Genomic DNA, 23,516 nt, shown 5'->3' with positions numbered 1-23,516 from the left:
TCAACGTAGCTGCAAATTGTGAGAAGACTTCTTATAGAGCTATTACCCTTAAAACATGATATTACCCATTGTTTTTCCTTTTTCTTTGAAAACGTAAAGTAAAGCACAAATATTTATAAAATGTTGATACATTTTCTCTAAATGTAAAAGAAGAGTGTGAAAACAAGTAAAACTAAGCACACACATTTATAAAATGTTGATATATTTTCTCTAAATTAAAAATAGAATCTGTCACATATGAATGTCCACTTTACAGTTTCACCTGTATGTCATGGTTTGTGCATGTGTGCAATTGTAAATAGTTTAGCTGATCACGTCTTTGAAACAAAATGAACATCAACTTCACAGGCAGAATTGCTCTCGTTACCGGTGCTGGGAAAGGTATGTGGAAAATATTCTTTAACATTATTACATATGTTTTGTTATTAGATTTTTCCATGTGATTATGGACTTTCCGAATTGATTTTCCTCAAGTTCAGTATTTTTGTGATTTTACTTTTTACCTATGTATTTCATGTATTTGTATTGATAAGTTTAAGGAGATATAATACTACTAATAACTTAGTACTCTTCAACCCCCAAAAAATAAAACATTTATGTCTTTACACTTGAAGGTTTGTGATCGTAATATTACCTGTATATCATTGTATGTTTAATCATGATCAAGTATTATAAAGATAGAACGAAATAATACAGATTATGTAAAACAAAAATATAATAGGCAATATTACAATTCATCTTTATCTTATAAACATATCATTATCAATGTTTACATTCACTGAAATAGACACTTTACACAAGACTTGAACTTTAAATGAACATGTATGGGTATGTGTATCTATTATGTGTATCTGTATTTATATTTACTACTGGGGGCTTTACGTGCCAGTATATAATTAAATATTTTAAATACATTTTTGTCAGCACTACCTTCATTTAGATATACATCGCTAAAGTTCTAAACTACATTTCTCATTCGATAATCATAAAGTTTCTAAACTACATTTCTCATTCGATAATCATAAAGTTATTATCATAATAATAAAGACTAGTGAAGTCAAAATTATTCATTCGTTAAGCGTAATAAGTTAAATACACTTTTTAAAAAGAAGTATTATTAAGACACGGAACGGGGTATACATGGTTTGTGATTTTAAAAAACCGGTATACTACTATTGCCTTTGTTTACCAATACAAAAACATTTTACGTGAACTTTATTTATTAGTATAACACAAAACAATCTTTAAAAACTAATGATATGAAATAATGATGAAAACAAAATATTCATATAAGAACCTTGAACCAAATTCGTTTTTGTTTTAATACAATTCAACAATACCGACTTCACATGTAGAAACTTAATAACAATACTATATGTAAATGATATAATCAAAATATAGAAAAGGCAGACATTCTCATAACCAAAATAACACAATAATTGTTTTAATTTAGGAATTTCGGTCCTCAATCCTCTTCAACTTTGTACTTTATTTGGCCGTTTTAACTTTTTAGAATTCGAGCGTCACTGATGAGTCTTGTGTAGACGAAACGCGCGTCTGGCGTATTTACAAAATTTAGTCCTGGTATCTATGATGAGTTTATTAAATGGTTTACTTAGTATATCTGGCAACTGAGTCAAATACTAAAATTTAAATCTGAGACAAATATTTATCAATTTGGATGATATGGATCTAAAAAACATATAAAATTTTACGACCATGTTGAACTTTAATATGGAGACATTCAATAGCTGATTATATCAATTTCTTCAGTTAAAAGATTATAAGATCCTTATGTATAACAAAGCGATTAATGCACTTTGCAACGTTTTGCAATTATTGACGACACATGGCTTGCATACAATAGAAATGGTACATTTTGAATTAGGAATAAAAATAAAATAAAATAAAAGTTCAAAGCAACTACTTAAATTATCTTATAATTATAAGTGTAATGGCCGGGATACAGAGTAGGAGGTTAACATTGTACAATAATATTAATTCAATTGTTTACAAGACACCGTGTTCTTTCAATTACCTCAATAAAGAAATTGCAAGAACTATCTAATGCGCATGAGCAGTGCTATCTGAAATCTGAGCATTTTTACTAGTATTTTTTTCTGAGGATGTCGATGTCACCATACCTCTTTATACATGGCAAACGATATGATCTTCAAATAATTGAAATAAGAGCATTTTCACAAGTCATACATTTGTTGCAATATTATTAATCTATGTATGTTTTTTTATGTTTTCCTCCATATGATAGGTATTGGACGCTGTATAGCTCTAAAATTATCAGAGCTTGGAGCTAAAGTCTTAGCTGTTAGCAAGACAGAAGCAGACCTTGACAGCTTAAAAGAAGAGGTAAGAAAGAATGCTAAAAAACAAATAGCTTTAAGTATTGATTGTATGTGACATGTAAATCTTATGGGCTCGATTGCCGAGTGGTGTTAGAAGTCTCACTGGTATCAGTAGCCTGTCAACATCGATGTTGTGAGTTTGAACTCCAATTTTTGCGTTTTTTTTCACATTTCCTGACGGTTGTGAGAAAAATATTTCTCCTCACTAGTGAAAAATCTGTTCTCAGCAAATGATTGGTTGAAATTTACTTGTTTTCTTTTGAATTTTCTTATTGTGACGTCATGAAAAAAGGCGACCATGTCTGATTACGTCACATCAAAAGTACACAACTTTCCTCAAACCTTTGAAAAGGAAGGATAAAAATCATAAGAAAAACAGATTCCACCGCTGTATCTCGTGTATTACGATATTTCTCCACTCTCAAAAGTTAAATTTTAATAATTTAAAAACCTCGGCAAGCCTCGCGCTTTAAATTTAAATATTTAAATGGTTCGAGTGGAGAAATATCGTAATACACTTGCTGCAGTTGTAGAATCTATGTATCTTGCACGTTGCACGGGCGTTCGATCGAATCTTAATTGCCTATGATCAGTTTCTTTCCAAACGTTGGCAGGGCTCTCTGGGAACTTCGGTGACAGCAAATAAAGATAATAGTACTGAAAATTGCGCAACATACCAATAAATCAATCACTTCATGTACACTTATACTTCTAGTGTGTAATGATTAATTGTTTGAAAGTAAGATGTTGCTATTGATCGTCAATGTGAGTACGAAGAAGCACACTGATACCGCATTTGCATTTCAAGTTAATAATTGACAAACTATTGGCATATTGAAGGGCCAATTGTGCTTTTCTCATCACTTGGGGTCCGTCGTCCGTCGTCGTCGGCGAAAACTTTTTACATTTTGAACTTCTTCTAGAGAACCACTGAATGGAATGAAACCAAACATGGCATGAATGTTCCTTATGAGGTGCTGACCAAGTGTTGTTACTTTGATGCCGATTCATCATCCAAGATGGCCGCAAGCGGGGGACTTAGTTTAACATAGGACCCTATGGGAAATGCATCCAAATGACCTCTTTTAGAAAACCACTGAATGGACTGAAAACAAACATTACATGAATGTTTCTTATGAGGTGTTGACCAAGTGTTGTTACTTTGTCGTTAATCCATCATCCAAGATCTAGATGGCCGCCATCGGGGGAATTAGTTTAACATAGGAACCTATGGGAAATGCATTCAAATGACTTCTTTTAGAAAACCACTGAATGAAATGAAACCAAACATAGTATGAATATTCCATATGATCAGCTGATTAAGGAGTGTTACTTTGTATCTGATCCTTCATCCAAGATGGCCACCAGCGAGGGACTTAGTTTAACATAGGACCCAATGGGAAATGCATACAAATTACTTCTTTTAGAGAACCACTGAATGGAATAAAACCAAAGTATGAATGTTCCTTATGAGGTGCTGATCAATTGTTTTTACTTTGTCTCTGATCCATCATCCAAGATGGCCGCCAGCGAGGGACTTACTTTAACATAGGACCCAATGAGAAATGCATACAGATGACTTCTTTTAGAGAACCACTGAATGGAATCAAACCAAACATAGAATAAATGTTCCTTATGAGGTGCTGACCAAGTGTTATTACATTGTAGCCCATCCATCATCCAAGATGGCTGCCAGCGGAGGACTTAGTTTAACATAGGACACAATGGGAAATACATATAAATGTCTTCTTTTAGAGAACCACTGTATGGAATGAAATCAAACATAGCATGAATGTTCCTTATAAGATGCTCACCAAGTATAGTTACTTTGTCGGCGATCCAACATCCAAGATGGCAGCCATTGGGATGACCCTACGGGAAATGCATACAAATGACTTATTTTAGAGAACCACTAAATGGAATGAAACGAAACATAGCATCAATGTTCCTAATGAGATGCTTACCAAGTGTTGTTACTTTGTCGCCAATCAAACGTCCAAGATGGCCGCCAGTTGGGGGACTTAGTTTAACATACACTAGTAACCCGAATTTAGTTTGAACGGACAAAAACGTGTTAACGCTGTTTAAATGAGATTGATCGTCATTTGATAAAGATTGACAAAAATTAAAAATTATATTTAATTCATTTCAATTCATATCTATTCATTTTAACGCCAGTCAAATATATTTCTCTGCGGTCAATATATTGAAATCAAGTTGGTGGTAAGATGCGTCAAACTAATAGGCCACGCCCCCGTTAAACTATTTCAAACCGGCATTAATTCGTTTTAAACATAGATGAGACCCGGGCTTTTTACAGGTAAATCACTCTAGCAAAACGACCTCGATGTATCTATCGTTTTTTTTGTTTCAAACTTTATCGACTTGAGTTAAATGCGTATAGTCTTAGTAAAGTCACATGCTTCACAATTTAAACAAACGAATGAATAATACACGTGACATGTACATATATAAGGAATTTAAATAAAAACATTTAAATATATATGCACGCGCGGTTTAAAAATGCAAAACTTGTGAATCAGTTAAAAATAAAATAGTTTGATGTATAACATAATTTTAATTTGCTCAAATGCACTAGATCTTTATCACTCATATTATGTATGCGTTTCAAAAATTGCCAAGTGCTATGAAAACTCGTGGCATGTAAGTAACGTGTGGTCCTTTGCAACTATTTACGAAACTTTATATATTCCTGTATATTTACCGTTTCACTTTTTTTCTGTTTTACTATATTGTACACGGAAAACTACACATAAATTATTTATTGTGTACATAATTTAAATCGATGTATCTCATATTTTCGGTAAACAACAAATATTCATTCCCTAGCTGTATATTGATATATGGAAAAACCTGTAATGAAAAACAATGTTTTGTTGAATAATAAAATTCATGAAGATAATGTTGACATTTGTTGAATTTGATAAACAGGTAGTCTTGCTCAAAATTCTAAATGAAGTAGCAGCTCAATGAACTTTTAAAACTGTGTTAAATTGTAATATCGGTAACTGGCGCAAAACGGGCGTTGATTGTGGAAAAGAAGAAAATATCAAACAAAAATATTGTGCTTACGATTCTGTAAAGGGATTATTGTGCTGTCATGCACCCTGACGTACTTGCAATCAATGAACATGTATTCTGTATACATAAAAAAAAAATTTAGTCTGCGATAACGATGGGTAGGTTGATTTAAATTTAACGACCTAGATTGGCTATTAGTCGGCGTTCTCTCACGTCTTCTAATGCATTTAAAAGAAAACATTTATTAACGTTTGGGCATTTAATATCAGTCTACTTACACAAATTGAAATGAACATTAACATTGTTTAAAAACAAAAATGGAAAAGAAACAATTCTGCATTGTTGCTCTCATATAATTTTATTTATACTATTGTTTACCGTAAATTTCTAAGTTAAAACTAATTGCCGTGTGAATAAAATATTTCATCTAGGTGCTCTTGTTGAAGTTCGCGTTACATAATAAAATTAATTTCATTGGTCGGAACGTCTGCAAAACTTTCAATCCAGGTGTTCTCATCGAAGTCCGCGTTCATGTTTTAATTCAATACACAATAAGAAGATAGTAAAATGAATTTCATTGGTCGGAACGTTTGCAAACTTTCATTCCAGGTGTTCTCGTCGAAGTCCGCGTTCATATTTTAATTCAATACACGATATATGAAGTCCAATATGAAAAAAAAACCACCACAAGTTTAGACTACGAGGTCCGAGTAAACAAATAGAATTTAGAAAAATAAAACTTTTACGATTCTTCCAACACAACAAAAGTACATGCATCTATCTGTTTCGCCGATGAAAAATTATTACTGTTTATGCGATTTATTCCTCGAGAAAATAAACTTGATTTATTCACTCAATAATTTATCAACTTGAATTTTGAAAAAAGTTACATTAATGTAAGAGCCAGTCCATGCTAAACGGTACATAAAGTTCTTTCGATAAACTTTACAGGACACGTTATCAAAGTTTGTTATAGTATTTTTGAAAAACAATTTTTTTATCCGAATAAAAATACATTAATGTAAACATTCATAAGATTGTCAATTCTATCCCGAATTTGTCAATTAAAACTGAAAAAGACGGAGAAAGATCTGAATTTGTGGTATTTGAGCAAGTGTAAAATCATTTGTTCCCCGGACTAATGCTATACCGACCCGAAACTTAAAATTTACGACACTACAGAGACAAAAGTCAATAATTTCCGTCAGTTCTACAGGTTGAAAATGTACTTATAGATAACTATACAACTTTTAATTCTAAATAGTTATGTTTATCTAACATAGAATTATTATCAGCGGAGACATATACACACTAAGTCAAAACTGGTTTAAAAAACAGACACATTATTATTGTCATATGTAATTAATAGTGTGTTTTTATGTAAAAAAAATCTGTGAATATCTACCACTACTGTTACCGGCTTAAGAGATCAGCTAACATCAGCTGTTCTCTCGAGCTTTGAATAAACAATTTCAAACCAAAACAAGTACATAAAATGCATATTTTTAATCACAATCTTAATATAGAAACACTTAAATTGTTATTACATATTTTTATGAATTTAATTAAATCTTTGTCAATCAGGCATGTACATTAGCATCAAGGAATTGTAAATATACAATTCCTTCACAGCATGTATTCTTCCATATTATGACCTTATTTGAAATAAAAGAAAAAGAAGAAGAAGAAGTCTTGAATTCTCGCTATCTGTTTGACGGTCTAAAGATTATAGTGTGTTATCGATCTAGGTGTTCTCGTTGAGGTCCGCGTTCTAAATCCAAAGCATTTCATTGGTCAGTAGATTTGCAATCTTTCAATCCAAGGTGTTCTCAATGGAGTCCGTGTTCATGTTTCAATAAGATAGACTATATTGTAAGGGATGACATCAAAAGTTCAATGTAGGATAAAAAACTTAATTCACATAGTTTTTTCACTGACCCCCCACCCCTCCTTTTAACTTAATTTGGGAAAAATTGATTTACCAATAGGGATATTAGTAAAAATCGATTTTAGATATACAAAACTTGTAGAATTTACCCCCCCCCCCCCAACTATTTGATTTAAGTTTTTTATTCTACATTGATCTTTTGATGTTGTCCCTAAGTTTTTTATCCGAGTTAACAAAATAGAATTTGAGCTGTTTTTATAAGTAAATATAATGATGCCTCGTTTTTAAGGGATTGGAATTCTTTAAAATAAATTTATCTAGTATCCATATATTTTTTTTTTTTTTTTTGTTAAAATACACTATTTCCAATGTTGAAATCTTTGTATTATAATTATTCGCTTATTAGGCAAATTCATATTCTACAAAGATATTTTCAATCATTTTAGTTTTGATAAATACCATTACAAATAACATATTTGTCTCAGTCTCCTGAGTGAGGATATTCGATTGATAAAATACAATAAACAAGGTTGTCAGGTAAATGTGGATTAAGATGTTAGATGTCAAACTTGAATTAACAAACTGAGGTGAATTTAACACGAAAATGTATTTTCTCTTCAACAGTGTTTTAATTCCAAGTTTTTTTATTTTCATTTAAACTAAATTAATTAGAATGATAGAAAGATTCGGAACTAAAGATAGTCACAATTAAAAATATGTATTTTAAAAAGAAGACAAAAACCGCCAGATCAGATCTGTATATACACAATGATACGTAAGTTAAGATTTTATCCGAAAAGACGGATTTTCTACATGTTCTACAATAAATTTGTACAACGATTGAATATTGTTTAATGCATAAATGTCCAGATCTAGATCGAACTTGCTTTGCTTCGTCGAAAGTACGAATATAGAAAAATCACAGATTTATATTAAAACTAGAACGTTCTAGAACAGTTACAGAAATCATCACATTTTTTTTTTATTTTTAGTTATTTTGTACATGTATAACTATAATGCGAACCCGAAGTTGTGAAATCGCAACTAAGCGTGAATTCTTTGGAAAAGCGACGGTTCTATTTAGCTATTGTCAATTTCAAGTTCTGTTTCGACATCATTGTAATATATGTCACTGGACGTAAAATTCAATCATTAATTTCGTCTTCATCAAATAGTGCTGTTGGTTTCTTTCTATTATTATTACATACTGTATACATGAATGCACCACAAGTTATTCCTATGTAATCTCATTTAGATATTTAGTGCAAAGTAAATTTTAAAGATGAAAGTCGTATTAGTTCGATAATGCTTCAAACTAAATATAAACTGAGAATACATGTATAACTGCCATATTTCGAATCCCCAACATTCATTTGTGTAAATGAAGAAAAGATAACAATGATCGGTATCAGTGTGAATCTACGTATCATTCAAGCTTCATAAAGATGTTACAGAATATTCAAGATTTACAACTTTTCTTGAATATGATTGCCAATGGAATAAACCATGCAGGAGATTTCAATTTAGCCCAATTAATTTGTGTGTGAGCTATAACAACTGAAACTGTAATTCTGCTGTAGTGTACGTCGATCGTTTCTGTAACATGAAGGCGTATTGCAACCATACTACCATACTTAGTTCAAAAGTACACAACAACCCTTTACTTTGTGCATTATACGCTCAGAAACATACATCTTACTATTTTGCATGGATTGGTAGTAAATGTTACTTTTCAACTGTAGTCCAGAGGCTAGGATTTATAATTCGGCTAGTCTGGATGACTTCGTGCAATATCCCCGCTCCGTATTCATTATAGTTTAAACATACATAATTTAAATTTTAGATCCTTCAGTTTGCATATAAATATGATATTTAAATTTCGTATGGCTTAGTACAACCTGCAACACATTTTATTTGATGTCACCAATGGTAAACATGTAAAATGAAACAATAACTTACTATTATACCAATATATACTTTTGTTGTATGTTTATACAAACCGAAATCACTACTAGGCTAGTTGTTGACATGCTCAAATTAACAAAATTGTGTTTCAAAGAACCAATGCACTAAACTGATCTTAAAGGATTTAGTTTAACACTAGCAACAGATAGAAAACTCAGGGTTAGAATTCATAGAACAGAAAAGGGGCAGTGGCAAATATTTCATGTATATTTTGAACACAGAGAGAATTTACCGGCACCCTTTGCCAAAAAAACCCTTTCTTTTTCTTATTTGTGCCTTCGGACTTTATGTTTTGAATTGTAGTTTCACTTTCCATATTCGGTATTTATTCAAATGTAAACTCCACGTGGTAAAAATCACGTGATGCAGGAATATAGTATCTTGGAGTTGGGCTATTTCTTTCTTTTCGGGCGGGGACTCCAAGCAAACAACATGCATGTGTATAACGGCACTGTACATTTTCGTATTAAATAAAGAAAGTTGCCGGTCCGGTAAATGAATAAATTGGTTAGAAAGCAAGGTTTTAATTTAAATTAGATTCCTAAGCTTAATTCGAGGGTTGAAAATAGAGAGCACAAATAAAAAAGGGGGGGGGGGTGTCCACAGGGAATATTTGTATCTTATGAACTCTACATGTATATTTGAAAGGTTTATTTTTTTTTTTATTTAATTAAAAAAGAGAAAAACAAATGTAAGACAAATTGTGAATGGTCTTTCTTCCTTTCTCCCATGCCAAGAAATTGCCTCCGTTGAAATTCTGCAAACACCCCATAGAGCAAATTACATGGATGATTAATATTGACCATTCGGTATATGGCCGTGTTCTAAGCGACACGTACATGAAGGTCATAAATTAATTTCTTGAATGAAATCAAATCTTTAGCTACTAATGACTGCCGTAGGAGGTCGACCGGAATTTTTAGCGAGGATTTCTTGGCATGATTTAAACCTGTTCAAGGAATGTATTACTTGACAAGAACAATTAAAATTTAGGACAAATTCGGCTGACAACACGAAATTTGTTCAAAGAATAGTACCAAGCATGTGACATAATGACGGGTATGTAACAGAGGTATCGCAATCACTGATGGATGGGTGGATATAAGTTGGGCAGACGACAAACCGAAATTGTGACAAATTTTATTTCCAAGTGTTATTTAGGAAGTCAAACATGTATATGGAAAGTAAATTTTACTATTATTTATTGAACAAAGTAAGAAGATCACTATTATTTATTAAACAACTTGAAATAAGAAGATCAAACCCGCTAAAAGAAATTAAACCCGGTGAATGACACTCCTAATTGTTGAATTTGGGTTTGGCTGACCTTAATTTCTATTACGTTTTAAAACATTTATTCAAATTAAATATACAATTATTTTACTTTTTTTGGGGGGGGGGGGGGGGGGGGGGGGGGAGGTTATTGACCCTAAAAAAATAACAACAATACAGGCTTATATTAATTAACGTTTTTCGATTGAGTTAAGCCTGCCAATTGATATTTTACCGTGTGTTTTTCTATGTTATGATGTTATGCTATTGTTTCAGAAAAAGGGAGAAGGTTTGGATCCATTAAAACTTTTAATCCCGCTGCAAATGTGTTTGCACCTGTCCTAAGTCAGGAATCTGATGTACAGTAGTTGTCGTTTGTTTATGTAATTTATATGTGTTTCTCATTGTTTTTTTTTATATAGATTAGACCGTTGGTTTTCCCGTTTGAATGGTTTTACACTAGTAATTCTGAGGCCCTTTATAGCTTCTTGTTCGGTGTAAGCCGAGACTCCGTGTTGAAGGCAGTACATTGACCTATAATGGTTTACCTTTTTTTAATTGTTGTTTGGATGGAGAGTTGTCTCATTGGGACTCACACCACATCTTCCTATATATATCTAGTTATATTATTTTGAAGCATTTTTGAAGCATTTTTGAGCATTCAAATATAATGAAACGTATTATATTTTTTACGAATACAAAGAAAAAGCAAGTCTGCCCAAAAATGATTGATATTTCAGAAAAATGTATAGTGTGTTCATTGTAAGTGTAAACCAGACTGTGTATAGATGTCTCTACTTATAACAGTCACAAATCATTTCTAGTAATAAAAATCAGCGATTTACCATTCATGCAATAATATTTTGTCGAAAGTGATCGAGATGACCTTATCATGTAATTCAAATTATCGGACACTTAATTTTTTCAAGAACACGTTATAGTTAATATCAGAGTCATAAAATACATGTATTATTTATTTGGGCATAGTACCAGATTATATTCTCTGTTAATACGCATCCTTCATTTAAAGTCTTGTTTATCTTAAACACTTTACATCGTATATCAGGGGCACTGCCGAAAATAATCTTTCAAAAAGCAAATCTAAGTTGTAACCTTTAGAACTTGTATTTCAGATAATTTGACCACATGACAAGAAATTGTACAATAAACATTGGTCACGCACGATAGATTCTGATGTAAGACACGTGCCGCTACAATAGCCAGTTTACACGCATCAGCGCACACAGGTTTGTCGAATAGGCCAGTTGATTGGAGGAAAGTTACTGAAATGCACGCCTACGTTTAACTAATACCCAATCAAACGCCTTTGACATAAACATAAATAATACATTGGTAAGATTACAGAGATTTTGTTGCGTACTCAATATTTGAAAAATTCAAACTTAAAAGTATAGAATAATGCTCGTAATGCATTTTCGCAATTTACAATAAATTTTATACATAATTTCACCTATCTAGTGAGCAAAATTTTTTTTTAAAAAATTGCAAATTAAAACTATTTCGAGTTATAATGCACATTTTGTGATAAATGGGTGTCAAAATGTAATAAACAAAAACCCAATGACCAGTTTCAACAAGAATGCTTTGCTTTTATTGCAGAATCGCATAAAACTTAATGTTGTCGTATTTTCAAAAAAATAACAATTTGAAAACTACTTTTCATTTTTACCTTACTAAATTCATATATTACGCAAATATAGATGTAGTAGTCGTCGCTTGCCGATTGAGTCTAGAAGGTGGCAGGATTTACACAGAGAAGACAGAGACACAAACAACATTGATGACGAGTACCATTACATTATGAATTGTAGAACATTTAAACTATAGAAAGAAGGAAATGTTTACGGAACTACTGTTAGTCAAACCCTTATATCTTTAAAGTTGATCAACAGTTAAACTCATCAAATATTGTTATATTAGAAAAAACTATGTAAAAGTTATAAATGTGAAAGTCATTCCTCCAAGTTAATTTAATCGTATACACATGCATGTAATAATTTTACCTTATAGTTATGTTTATGTATGTTCTTGATAACAAGTAATTGAAGTTTTATGAGAAATAAAGTATTCGTATTCCTTTCAATCATAAATTACAGTACACGAAGACAGCCTACGGGTAAAGTACAAGTGAATATATCATAAAGATTATATTTAATCCTCATCCGTACGCGTCCTTGTAAATGCAAAACTCTGGATTTTCTTTGATAATTACCTGAGAGATCATAAAAGATCTTGAAAAGTCTAACAAGACTTTCAAAGGTGTTTGCCAAAAATGAATTGAAATAAAAGATTTTTGTGTAGACGAGTTACAACATATCATGAGCATGATTAGGAAATTTGACCAAATGAATTAAATAAACTTTATAAGTGCACATCTTTCTAATGGCGAAAAAAAAAACGCATATCGAGTTACGTCGACGAAGAAGAATAAGTACATTAATAATAATTATGATGTAAATTTCACGAAATTATAGGGTTATAATTAGAAAACAATCTTAAACACGATTCGTGATTCCCCATGTATATAGATTAAAACAGAATTATAATTTTTATTCTTAAATTAAATTCTGAAATTCAAAAGACATGTTTCTGATACTTGACAGTTCAGTGAACACTAGAACATGAAATGCACGATGCTATTGACCGAAAACAAAGGTGAAAGATTCAAACTGTAAAATCAGCCGCTGGACGGTAGAATTTCTATCAATCATTCAACGATATAAAAAGACTTTTGAGTGTAAAAGTATGATAGAAATACTTTTAATTTATTGAAATGCCTTTTAAATTGTTCCAGTCATGGTTACTAGTGACTGTCAGTCCATTTCGATATTTCATAGCACTTTTACAAATTCTGAGAAAAAAAATTAAGAGAAAAAAATAATATTCCCATGGGAAAAACATATCTTCCCATGGGAAGAATAAATGTTCCCAAGGGAAAAAAGTTTTTCCATGGGGAAAAAAATCCCTTAGGAAATTTAGAATTTCCCATGGGAAGAAACTATGATTATCTATCACTTGTACAAAAAATATTGATGACCGACAAAGTTAGATTTGCTAATTCTTGAATAGCAAATTGGTTCCGCACACTGTTCAACTATCACACAAGGGAGTCTAACCAACTAAGAAATGCTTAAACATCTGAAGATTGATTTTTATATATGAAACGATGTGTATGGATTTTACTTGGTTCAATGTTCAGTGGCAAGTATTTTATATATGCGCAGGTCATGAGACAGAAAATAAAATTATTCATTCATTTATGGTCTTCAAAAATAACGATTGCGGGATGACGGACAGGAAGGCTTCAAACGTAAGAGTGTGAACTAGTTGTCAGTAACTTAAGTACTCTCAGATCTTTTCTTGCTAGTGTCGTTTTGTTGTTCTGGTAAACAAGTGATTCTTTCATTGTTGAAGACCCTTTAGCGACTATAAAGATGAACAGGAATAAAAAAGCTGACCATTGATAATTTGTATTTTTGTTACGCATTGACATTGTGTGCGATTAGGTCACGTGTACGTTTACTCCATATTCCTTTATTTTCTATTAAAGCGTCTGTCTTGACAGTAAGTTGACACGACTTAATGCAAGTTATACCCTTAAATGTAAGACACCAGATGGGAATACACAAAAAGGAGAGCCAGTTTGGTATTCTTTAATGTTACAGTTCAATTCTTCATGAAGAAACGACTATATGTTTTCTGTATAGAATCATATCTTCTTAAAATATTTATCCGCACAATGTCTGGATATCGGTGGACATGCATCATTGCGAAACCAGACATTTACAAATGACAATTAACACTTAGACTATAGCCATATAGTAGGACAGAAAATGAACAAAAGACAAGTAAATCAGAAACATGCTATTATTTCCTTATTTTTTATTCCGTGTCTATAGATAGTCTTGATCGGGGAGGCAAGATTTATTTTGTCTGTTGGTTGCTTGGCTAGCGTAAACTAATCGATTTACCTCATACTTTGAAGTTGGATGGAGATTGTTTTCAAATAAATGCCGTACCTTTGTACTTTGGTTTCCTGTCGGATTTTTCTCAATTTTAAAGTGGGAAGTTTTATCATTTGTTTTGCATAATTATTTTTTTTGGGCTTGCAAATGAATGATTTATAAATCTAGTCCCATGTGTGCTATCGAAATGTCTTAAGTGTAATCTCAGAGTGTAATTTTTATTTTAACTTTTACATTTGCATCAGAACGACCTAAAAAGCGAAAACTTCCTTTTTTTTAAGAATGACATTCGTTACTTAAAAAAAAAATTGCTTTTATCTTTTATTTTGTTTTGGCAGTAGAACCCCGGTTTCTTTAAAAAAAACTTTCATACAATCGAATGAACGAAGTATAAGCTTCGGGAAGGTCAGGGATTATAACATATTTTTCGTAATTCTGAAAAAATGGAAAATTTACGGTAGTTAATGGTTGAATTGAAGCTTAATTTCTACCAAAAAATCTCAATGAGCTAAAACAACTTTCATTTTAGTAATCTCTGGTGTATTTCTGATGGCTTAGTTTGAAGCGAGAACAGACGAAATATGCTAACTAGTGCTGCTAAAAAAAAAGGCCTTCTTTCCCGAACGTTGCGATCAACACGCTTTCGTAATCGTGAATACCGTAAATGAAGGTGAATTTTTCTTTTGTGCACACATATTACAGTTTGAAACAAAATGCAATCTTTGCTTCATAGATATCTACTTTTATTTGACTTGTCTGCCTCAAAAACATTTACTCGGCAGTTATAAGAAAGTTATTTTTTCATATTTTGTACAGTGGCAGATATAGCGTCTATGACGTCGCAATCCCACAGAGTCGCTACATTATATGTTAACATTCTAAGACTGTTCTCAAAGAATGACGGTTTTTATTTTGGCCATTGTGTATTTTTTGTTCCGTTACTGAGGATATGTTTTGTCCTTTATGAATCCATATTACAAATTTGACTCCAATAAGGATAAATTTTGTCTCATAGAAAAATCGGTAGTTTTTTCCGATAGAATTATTTTTCGATTTTTATCGGATATAATAGTTATTTTGAAAATACAAATGATAATTATTCATTAAATTTTCGTATGCATCATAAATCAAGCTCCGGCAACTTTTGACTTGTCCTAATATAAATAGTAATAATTTTTATCGGAGAAAAAGATAGATATTTTTGTTGTGGTTGGAAGAATCGTAAACGTGATATTTTTCTAAACTCTTTTTGTTTAATCGGACATCGTAGAGTCTAAATTTGATTTTTCTTTTGCCGAACTGGACTTCATATTGTGTATTGAATTGAAACATGAAGGCGGACCTCGATGAGAACACCTGGATTGAAAGTTTGCAAACGTTTCGACCAATGAAATTCATTTTAATATGTAACGCGAACTTCAACGAGAGCACCTAGATGAAATATTTTATTTCTACATATTAGTTTTTATTTAGAAATTACCGCTAAATATAGTTTATAAAATTATATGAGAGCAACAATCATGCATAATTGTTTTTTTTTTAACAAAGTTTATGTTCATTTTAATTAGATAGGTAGACTTATATTGAATGCCCCAAACGTAAATATCAGTTTTTTGAAATGCATTAAAAGACGTTAGAGAATGCCGACTAAGAGCCAGTCAAGCTAGTTAATAAACTTTAACCTACCCATCGTTATCGCAGACCAAAATTTATCTCAAATAAACAGAATACATGTTTATTTGTTGCATGAATTTTTGTACGTCAAGGTGCATGACATCACAATTATCCCTTTACAGAATCGTAACCACAATTCTGATTTCAGCTCCATTTAGTGGAGTGACAAAACCAACTTTTTTTCAATTTGAATGGACCACCCTTCCAGCAACTTTTGACTAGTATAAGGATTGCCTTTGTTTTATAGCTCAAAACAGTATTATTTGTTTTACTTTACATTGGTTAAATAATAAAATGTAAGTTTCAGAAATTTTAATTTTAATTTCGGCTTTGACTTCTGGGAGTATGTCGTTTAAAGTAAAAGACGAAAACATACAGATGTACATCCTTACAAAAAAAAAAGATGTGGTATGAATGCCAATGTTCATAATTAAATCATAAATATTGTTCTCTCCCTATTGCTGAATCTATAATATATGCCACTGGACGTTAAACGATCAGCTATTTATTCATCCAACTTATCCTTTTAGTTTTTTGATAATTTGCATATCAAATACACGAAACAATTGTAGATTTGCACTAAAGTCAGAAGGCCGGAAGTATTGCACATATAAAAAAAAATTCACAACGCTACGTTTTGATTCCATCACAAAATGACACTTTATAAATTTCACGCATCCGCATTATAAAGTTTTAAAATGCGTTTAGTTGTCTGTACATATTTTTTAATTTATGCTGTATTCCATTTAGTCCTGCAATTTATTGATTGATAAATAGAAATATCAAAGCAATTCTTTTAGTTTATCTAATTAAATATACAATTAATTTTATTCACTTTGAAACAAGAAACGATAGATACATCAAGGAATTGTATATTTTAAATATACAATTCCTTGGATACATCGAGGTCGTTTTGCTTGAGTGATTTACCTGTAAAAAGCCCGGCTCTCATTTATGTTTAAAACGAATTAATGTCTGTTTGAAATAGTTTAACGGGGGCGTGGCCTATTAGTTTGACGCATTTAACCACCAACTTGATTTCAATTGATTGACTGCAAAGAAATCTATTTGACTGGCGTTAAAATGAGTTGATATGAATTAAAATGAATTAAATATGATTTTTAATTTTTGTCAATCCTTATCAAATGACGATCAATCTCATTTAAATAGCGTTAACACGTTTTTGTCCGTTGAAGCTAAATTCGGGTTACTAGTGATAGGACCTTATGGGAAATACATACAAATTTCCTATTTTAGAGAACCACTCAATGGAATGAAACCAAACATAGCATGAATGTTCCTGATGAGATGATAACCAATTGTTGTTACTTTGTAGCCAATCCATCATCCAAGATGGCCGCCACTGAGGGTTTTAGTTTAACATAGGACCCTATGGGAAATGCATACAAAAGTCTTCTTCTAGAGAACCCTGAACGAAACCAAATATAGCATGAATCCTCCTTTCCTAATCAGGTGCTGGCCAAATGTTGTTAATTTGTAGCCAAATTTATCTTTTTTATATGATTTCAAAAACCCAAGTAGTGACAGGTGAAACAAATAGCTTTAAGTATTGATTGCATGTGACCTGTAAATCTAATGGGCTCGATTGACGAGTGGTGTTAGAAGTCTCACTGGTATCAGTAGCCGGTCAACATCGATGTTGTGAGTTTGAACTCCAATTTTTGCGCTATTTTCACATTTCCTGTCATCGTTGTGAGAAAAATATTTCTCTTCACTAGTGAAAAATCTGTTCTCAGCAAATGATTGGTTGAAATTTATTTGTTTTCTTTTGAATTTTCTTATTGTGACGTCATGAAAAAAGGCGACCATGTTTGATTACTACGTCACATGACAAGTACACAACTTTCCTCACATCTTTGAAAAGGAAGGATAAAAATCATAAGAAAATAAAAAAGTGAGCGATACAGGCGCTTTAGAGCCTCTGGTTTGTTATTATACTCTAATGTAGTCATTTTGGTCTCTTGTGGAGAGTTGCCTCATCTTCTTATTTTCATATTTAAGGCAGACGATACATTTATCGATATATTAGTGTACTGATCTGATCAAAACATTCTTTTGCACGATTGCAAGTGTTCGAAATATATTTCTAAAATTGAATGAATGTGAATAACATAATGTATCTTTATGGCTTTGTGTTGTCAGCAATAAAAGCTGGCCTCGAAGTTATTGTTAATTTTCCTAGTTTAGGGCCGGCTTGAATCAGAATTGAATACTAAAAAATAATTTCACAAAAGTATGTGTTCCAATTGTCGTAACCACAATCCCATTTTCTTTTCCTTGATTATGACTAACCAAATTAAATTATAACCAGATGTATACTTCACCTGTTTCATGACCTACACATTGTGTGTCACATGTGGCGCTGGTTTGCTGACAATTATGGAGCTCTTGAGATCAACGCCGCTTTGTAGTGGTGTTTCGTGTTGTTTAGACTTCAGTTTTTTATGTTGAGTTTTGTCCTTTTTCTTTATTTTTTTTTTTTTTGCAATGGCGTTGTCAGTTTTTTTCGACTTATGAGTTTGAATGTCCTATTAGTATCTTTTGCTCCTCTTTTAGTATGACGTTTTATTTTAGTTATAATGCTTTGTAAGAACAAATCGAAAGTACATTGATAAGGGAAAATGCAACTGGTTTGTTTCTACGTAGCTATGTCTGCTTTGGTAAAAACATGTTATCATTCCTGTTAAAGGTTTGTAGGCAAATCGTCCTATATTAAAGATGTAACCATCGACAAATGAAATTGCACTGACACGTTCAAATGTCTACAGCTTGTGTCAATAAAACTATTTCCTTTGTTTTTGAAGGATTCAGCAATTGAAACAAGATGTTTAGATATAGGTAACTGGAACAACACAAGAAAAGTAATTGAAGACGTAGGACGAGTAGACCTCTTAGTAAATAATGCTGGAATTGTGAGGCACAAATCTGTTGTTGAAGCATCAGAAGAGTTCACAGACGAGTAAGTTGTGAAACATTTAAAATTTATATAACGGGTTGTTTTGATAATAGCCACATTATCAGAGGTTTTAATAATATTACAGGCATCAGCTTTTCTCATCACTTAGCGTCTTTTTTCTGTTTTGTAATTTATTGAAAAAATCTCGTCTGTTTAATAATGTATAGTGTTTATACAAATTGTACCTCGATGTTTAATGGTGCATCGTTTTTGTATTAGACCCTTATTATGTTCAACTTATAACAAACAGGTAAATATGTCTGGATAGTTATACTAATGTTAATGGCAAGTTGCAAGAAAATCTTTCTGTTCCTAACCCATTTATCTTCTATTTCAAATTTAGTTCAAATTTCCTGGACCTCCTTCCCGAACGGATTCTTATAAGGCCTACCTACTGTCATTATCATTTTTTTTTCGTCTTGAACTAAATGAAATAGGTACCGCCGGTCATGAAGCAAACAACGATAATTTAAATTTTAAAATGTAAAATCTTGGAACCGACCTACTTTTGTAGAGAAACTTTTTTGGCCGGAGAAGAAGAAGATATATATTCATCCACCCATTATCAGGTCTTTTCCCTTTTCTATTTATACTTGAAATTATCTAACGGAGTTGCAGCCAAGAAAGTTGATTATACATTTAGTGATTTAGATTATGTAACTAGATCTACAGTTAGAACTTGGAATATTGTATTTTTGTTGCCTTATGAACAATTTCATATTAGCGCATTGAACATATAAGGTGAATCTCTTGACATGACTTATTTTTTATTTGCAGACATTTTGACGTCAACTTTAAGGCAGCATTGAACATATCTCAGGTATTGCATAAATACATAATATAGTTATATACATTTGAAAATGTACCCTTCTCCAATTGGTAAATAACGAACGGTAGTTTCATTAGCAATCTTACCACATCTTCTTATCTTTATATCATTTACAAATCATGACTTTTATATCTTAAAACACATATCTAACCACGATTATTTAAAATCTAATTCATTTCCATCAATTTTCTGATAAATATGTAAAACAAACCTGTTATTTTAGTATTTTAATATTTTCACAACGGTTAATGTTTTGTCATACATTATTCATGCTACTGAACAATTTTCACAATGCATGTTGCAAAATTTGCGCCTTTACAGATCGTCGCCAAAGGAATTATTTCACGGAAAGGAAGTGGCGCCATTGTGAATATTTCGAGTATCTCCGGTATTCTTACTGCGCCTGATTTCCCTATTTATTGCTGCACAAAAGCAGCCATGGATATGCTTACAAAGTCTATGGCATTAGAGTGCGGACCTTTTAAGGTAAACTTTGGATATTAGGTAAACTTTAACTACTTTCTTTTGAAAGTTATAAATATGTTTATTATGTTATTTACAGCATCAGTAATTGAATTGCAAATTTTATAGATTTCTACTATATATGAACTCTTAAAAATAACAACTAAGTGCACTGATTATCAAATGTATATTCGAACGTTGCAGTTAGTGTAAAATGTCAGTGGAGGGTCTGAAATTCTAAAAAAAAATGCTACAATTGGTACCTGTTCAAGTTTCAACTTTTTAAAACCTCGTTTTCAAAAAGAAGCTAGTAAACGCCCACCGAATGTCCGCTTTTCATAAGAAGCTTTGATTTAGATCGAGTATTTATTCTATGCTAAACTCACTAATTACGCTTGAATCAAAAAGTTATCAAAGGTATCAGGATTATAATTTAGTACTCCAGACGCGCGTTTCGTCTACATAAGACTCATCAGTGACACTCATATCAAAATATTAATAAAGCCAAACAAGTACAAAGTTGAAGAACATTGATGACTTCTCTTGAACTGAATTTCAATGTGTGTATTGTTATGCGTTTACTTTTCTGCATTGGCTAGAGGTATAGGGGGAGGGTTCAGATCTCACAAACATGATTAACCCCGCCGCATTTTTGCGCCTGTCCCAAGTCAGGAGCCTCTGGCCTTTGTTAGTCTTGTATTATTTTAACTTTTAGTTTCTTGTGTACAATTTGGAGTTTAGTATGGTGTTCATTATCACTGAACCAGTATATATTTGTTAAAGGGCCAGCTGAAGGACGCCTCCGGGTGCGAGAGTTTCTCGTTGCATTGAAGACCTGTTGGTGACCTTCTGCTGTTGTCTGCTCTATGGTCGGGTTGTTGTCTCTTTGGCACATTCCCCATTTTCATTCTCAATTTTAGGATTCAAAATTTCAAAAAGATGTGCCAAAACAGTTGAAAGGCAAATAAAATTGGGAATGGAAATAGGGAATGTGTCAAAGAGACAACAAACCGACAATAGAACAGACAACAGCAGAAGGTCACCAATAGGTCGTCAATGCAGCAATACACTCCAGCACCCGGAGTTGTCCTTCAGGTGGCCCCTAAACAGATATGTATACTAGTACAGTGATAATGGACGTCATACTAAACTCCGAATTATACACAAGGAACTAAAATTAAAAATCCCACAAGACTAAAAAAGGCCAGAGGCTCCTGACTTAAGACTGACACATAAAGACTGATTCGTTAATTAATTGGCGTTTCACGCTTGTGTTATTTAGTCAGTTTATTTTTGTGGAGGAAGCCGGATAGAACCAGCATACTTCAGTAGAAAAACTGACACTCCTAGTCGATTCAGATTAGAGTCGAGTGCACCTGCCCTGTGCGGGATTCGGGCTTACAACCTCTGAATTGACTGGCTAGTGATACGGTTGTTCGACTACTTAGACCGCTCTCCTACCCTTGCTTCAACAAGCGATTGAAGTGCCAAATGTGTTTTGGCAATTAGCTTTATTGGTTTAAACTTTAATGCGGGTATTACAAATGTAATGAATGAAGTACTAGCTTTATTTTCTTATTTGATTTTCCACGGCTTTTTTATATTGCAAGATTCGTGTGAACAGTTGTAGTCCAGGTGGGGTACTTACACCCCTGGGTGCGATGATTTTGGCCTCACAGGAACAAAGAGATGCCTTTACAGGAAGAATACCGATGGGACGATTCATAGGTAGTAAAGTTAATGCCAAACGATATGTAAACTAGCTCTTTATGTCATGTACATGTAAAAACAACTACGGGTGTATTCTTATCAAGCAAATAAAAACAAAATGTAAAATAATTCATATCTACTGAACTCGTTATAGATTGAAATATGTATCAGTAAGAATTACAGGTCATATCTTTTAAAATACCACTTTACTTAACTATAAATCACCATAGAAACAGCACCGTCAAAATTTGCCAAAATGGTAAACTTGTTAAAAAAAAGAAAGTTTGACATGGGAACGGTTATTGTTTTGAATTATACAATATAAAACATACATATTTATCAATTAACAAACGAAGTTTGTATATTGAGAACAAGCAACGAGTGCAACGTATACATTAAAGGAAATAAACGCAATATAATGGAACAAAGTATGCTAAGAAATGGTTAATTGACTGGCATGTACTGAAAAGTTCAAATCATTATGGTTGTCATAGACTTAGTTTGAAGTTCACCATATGTGTCAATATCGAGGTCAACATCAATACATTTAGAGCAGACTTTTTTCATTTTGTAAAATTTTTTTATCACCCAGGGATATATGACATGTAAACAATCATCACAATTTTCGTGATTCATTAGTTTATCTGAAAGTTATATAAAAGAAATTTGCATGATACATTTTGTTAAAAACGTAAAAATGTAATTAGTTCGGAAGGTACCAAATGGTACAGATTGTCACATATCTTATACACGGATGTTATTGCGAGTTAAAGGTCTTGTTCCCGGTATGGCATTGGTTTGTTCCTTTGTTTTGACAAAATCGCTAATGACAAATAGTCATATGCGATCATTTATGGCAACGCTTAGGGTCGAAAAAAAAGCAAACATTTGCATTAACTGGAGAACTCGGACTATTTATGCAATTTTCAAGCAGTAAAAAGTTATGATTTTATCTCCTTTTTTTAAATTTTAAACATCTTTATTTTTCAGAACAAGACGAAATTGCCAATACCGTTGCATTTCTGCTCAGTGACTATGCATCAATGATAAATGGTGCCGTGTTACCTGTGGATGGTGGACACATAATACATATGGCACTTAACCCTGTCAAAAAGTAACAATAGTTCCTTTAATTAAAACCCATATCCTGACTGGGTGTATCTTGTACGATTGTGTAATTAAAACAAAAACAAAGTATGCAAGTCATTACTTACAAGTGTTGTTAATGACGTTTTAGGCAAAATTGTTAGAAATTTTGGTCCTCAATGCTCTTCAACTTTGTACTTTATTTGGCCTTTTTAACTTTTTGGATTCGAGCATCACTGATGAGTCTTTTGTAGACAAAACA

The 23,516-nt window shown here is 32.3% G+C and overlaps 1 protein-coding gene across 1 annotated transcript; it reads left to right on the top strand.

The window, feature by feature from the left end:
* The first annotated feature begins 233 nt into the window (after positions 1-233).
* LOC143052207 (L-xylulose reductase-like) lies at positions 234-23,363 on the top strand. The gene is made up of 7 exons (XM_076225178.1): positions 234-381; positions 2,270-2,367; positions 19,016-19,170; positions 19,945-19,987; positions 20,318-20,482; positions 22,069-22,186; positions 23,159-23,363. Exons 1-7 carry the CDS (start codon positions 330-332, stop codon positions 23,284-23,286), a joined length of 759 nt encoding a protein of 252 aa, XP_076081293.1. The 5' UTR covers positions 234-329; the 3' UTR covers positions 23,287-23,363.
* The last annotated feature ends 153 nt before the right edge of the window (positions 23,364-23,516 follow it).

The sequence above is a fragment of the Mytilus galloprovincialis genome, chromosome 11 (assembly GCF_965363235.1).
Source record: "Mytilus galloprovincialis chromosome 11, xbMytGall1.hap1.1, whole genome shotgun sequence".
NCBI classification, from domain to species: Eukaryota; Metazoa; Mollusca; class Bivalvia; order Mytilida; family Mytilidae; genus Mytilus; species Mytilus galloprovincialis.
Note: the sequence above shows the minus strand (reverse complement) of the source record. Positions and strands in the feature narration are given on the sequence as shown.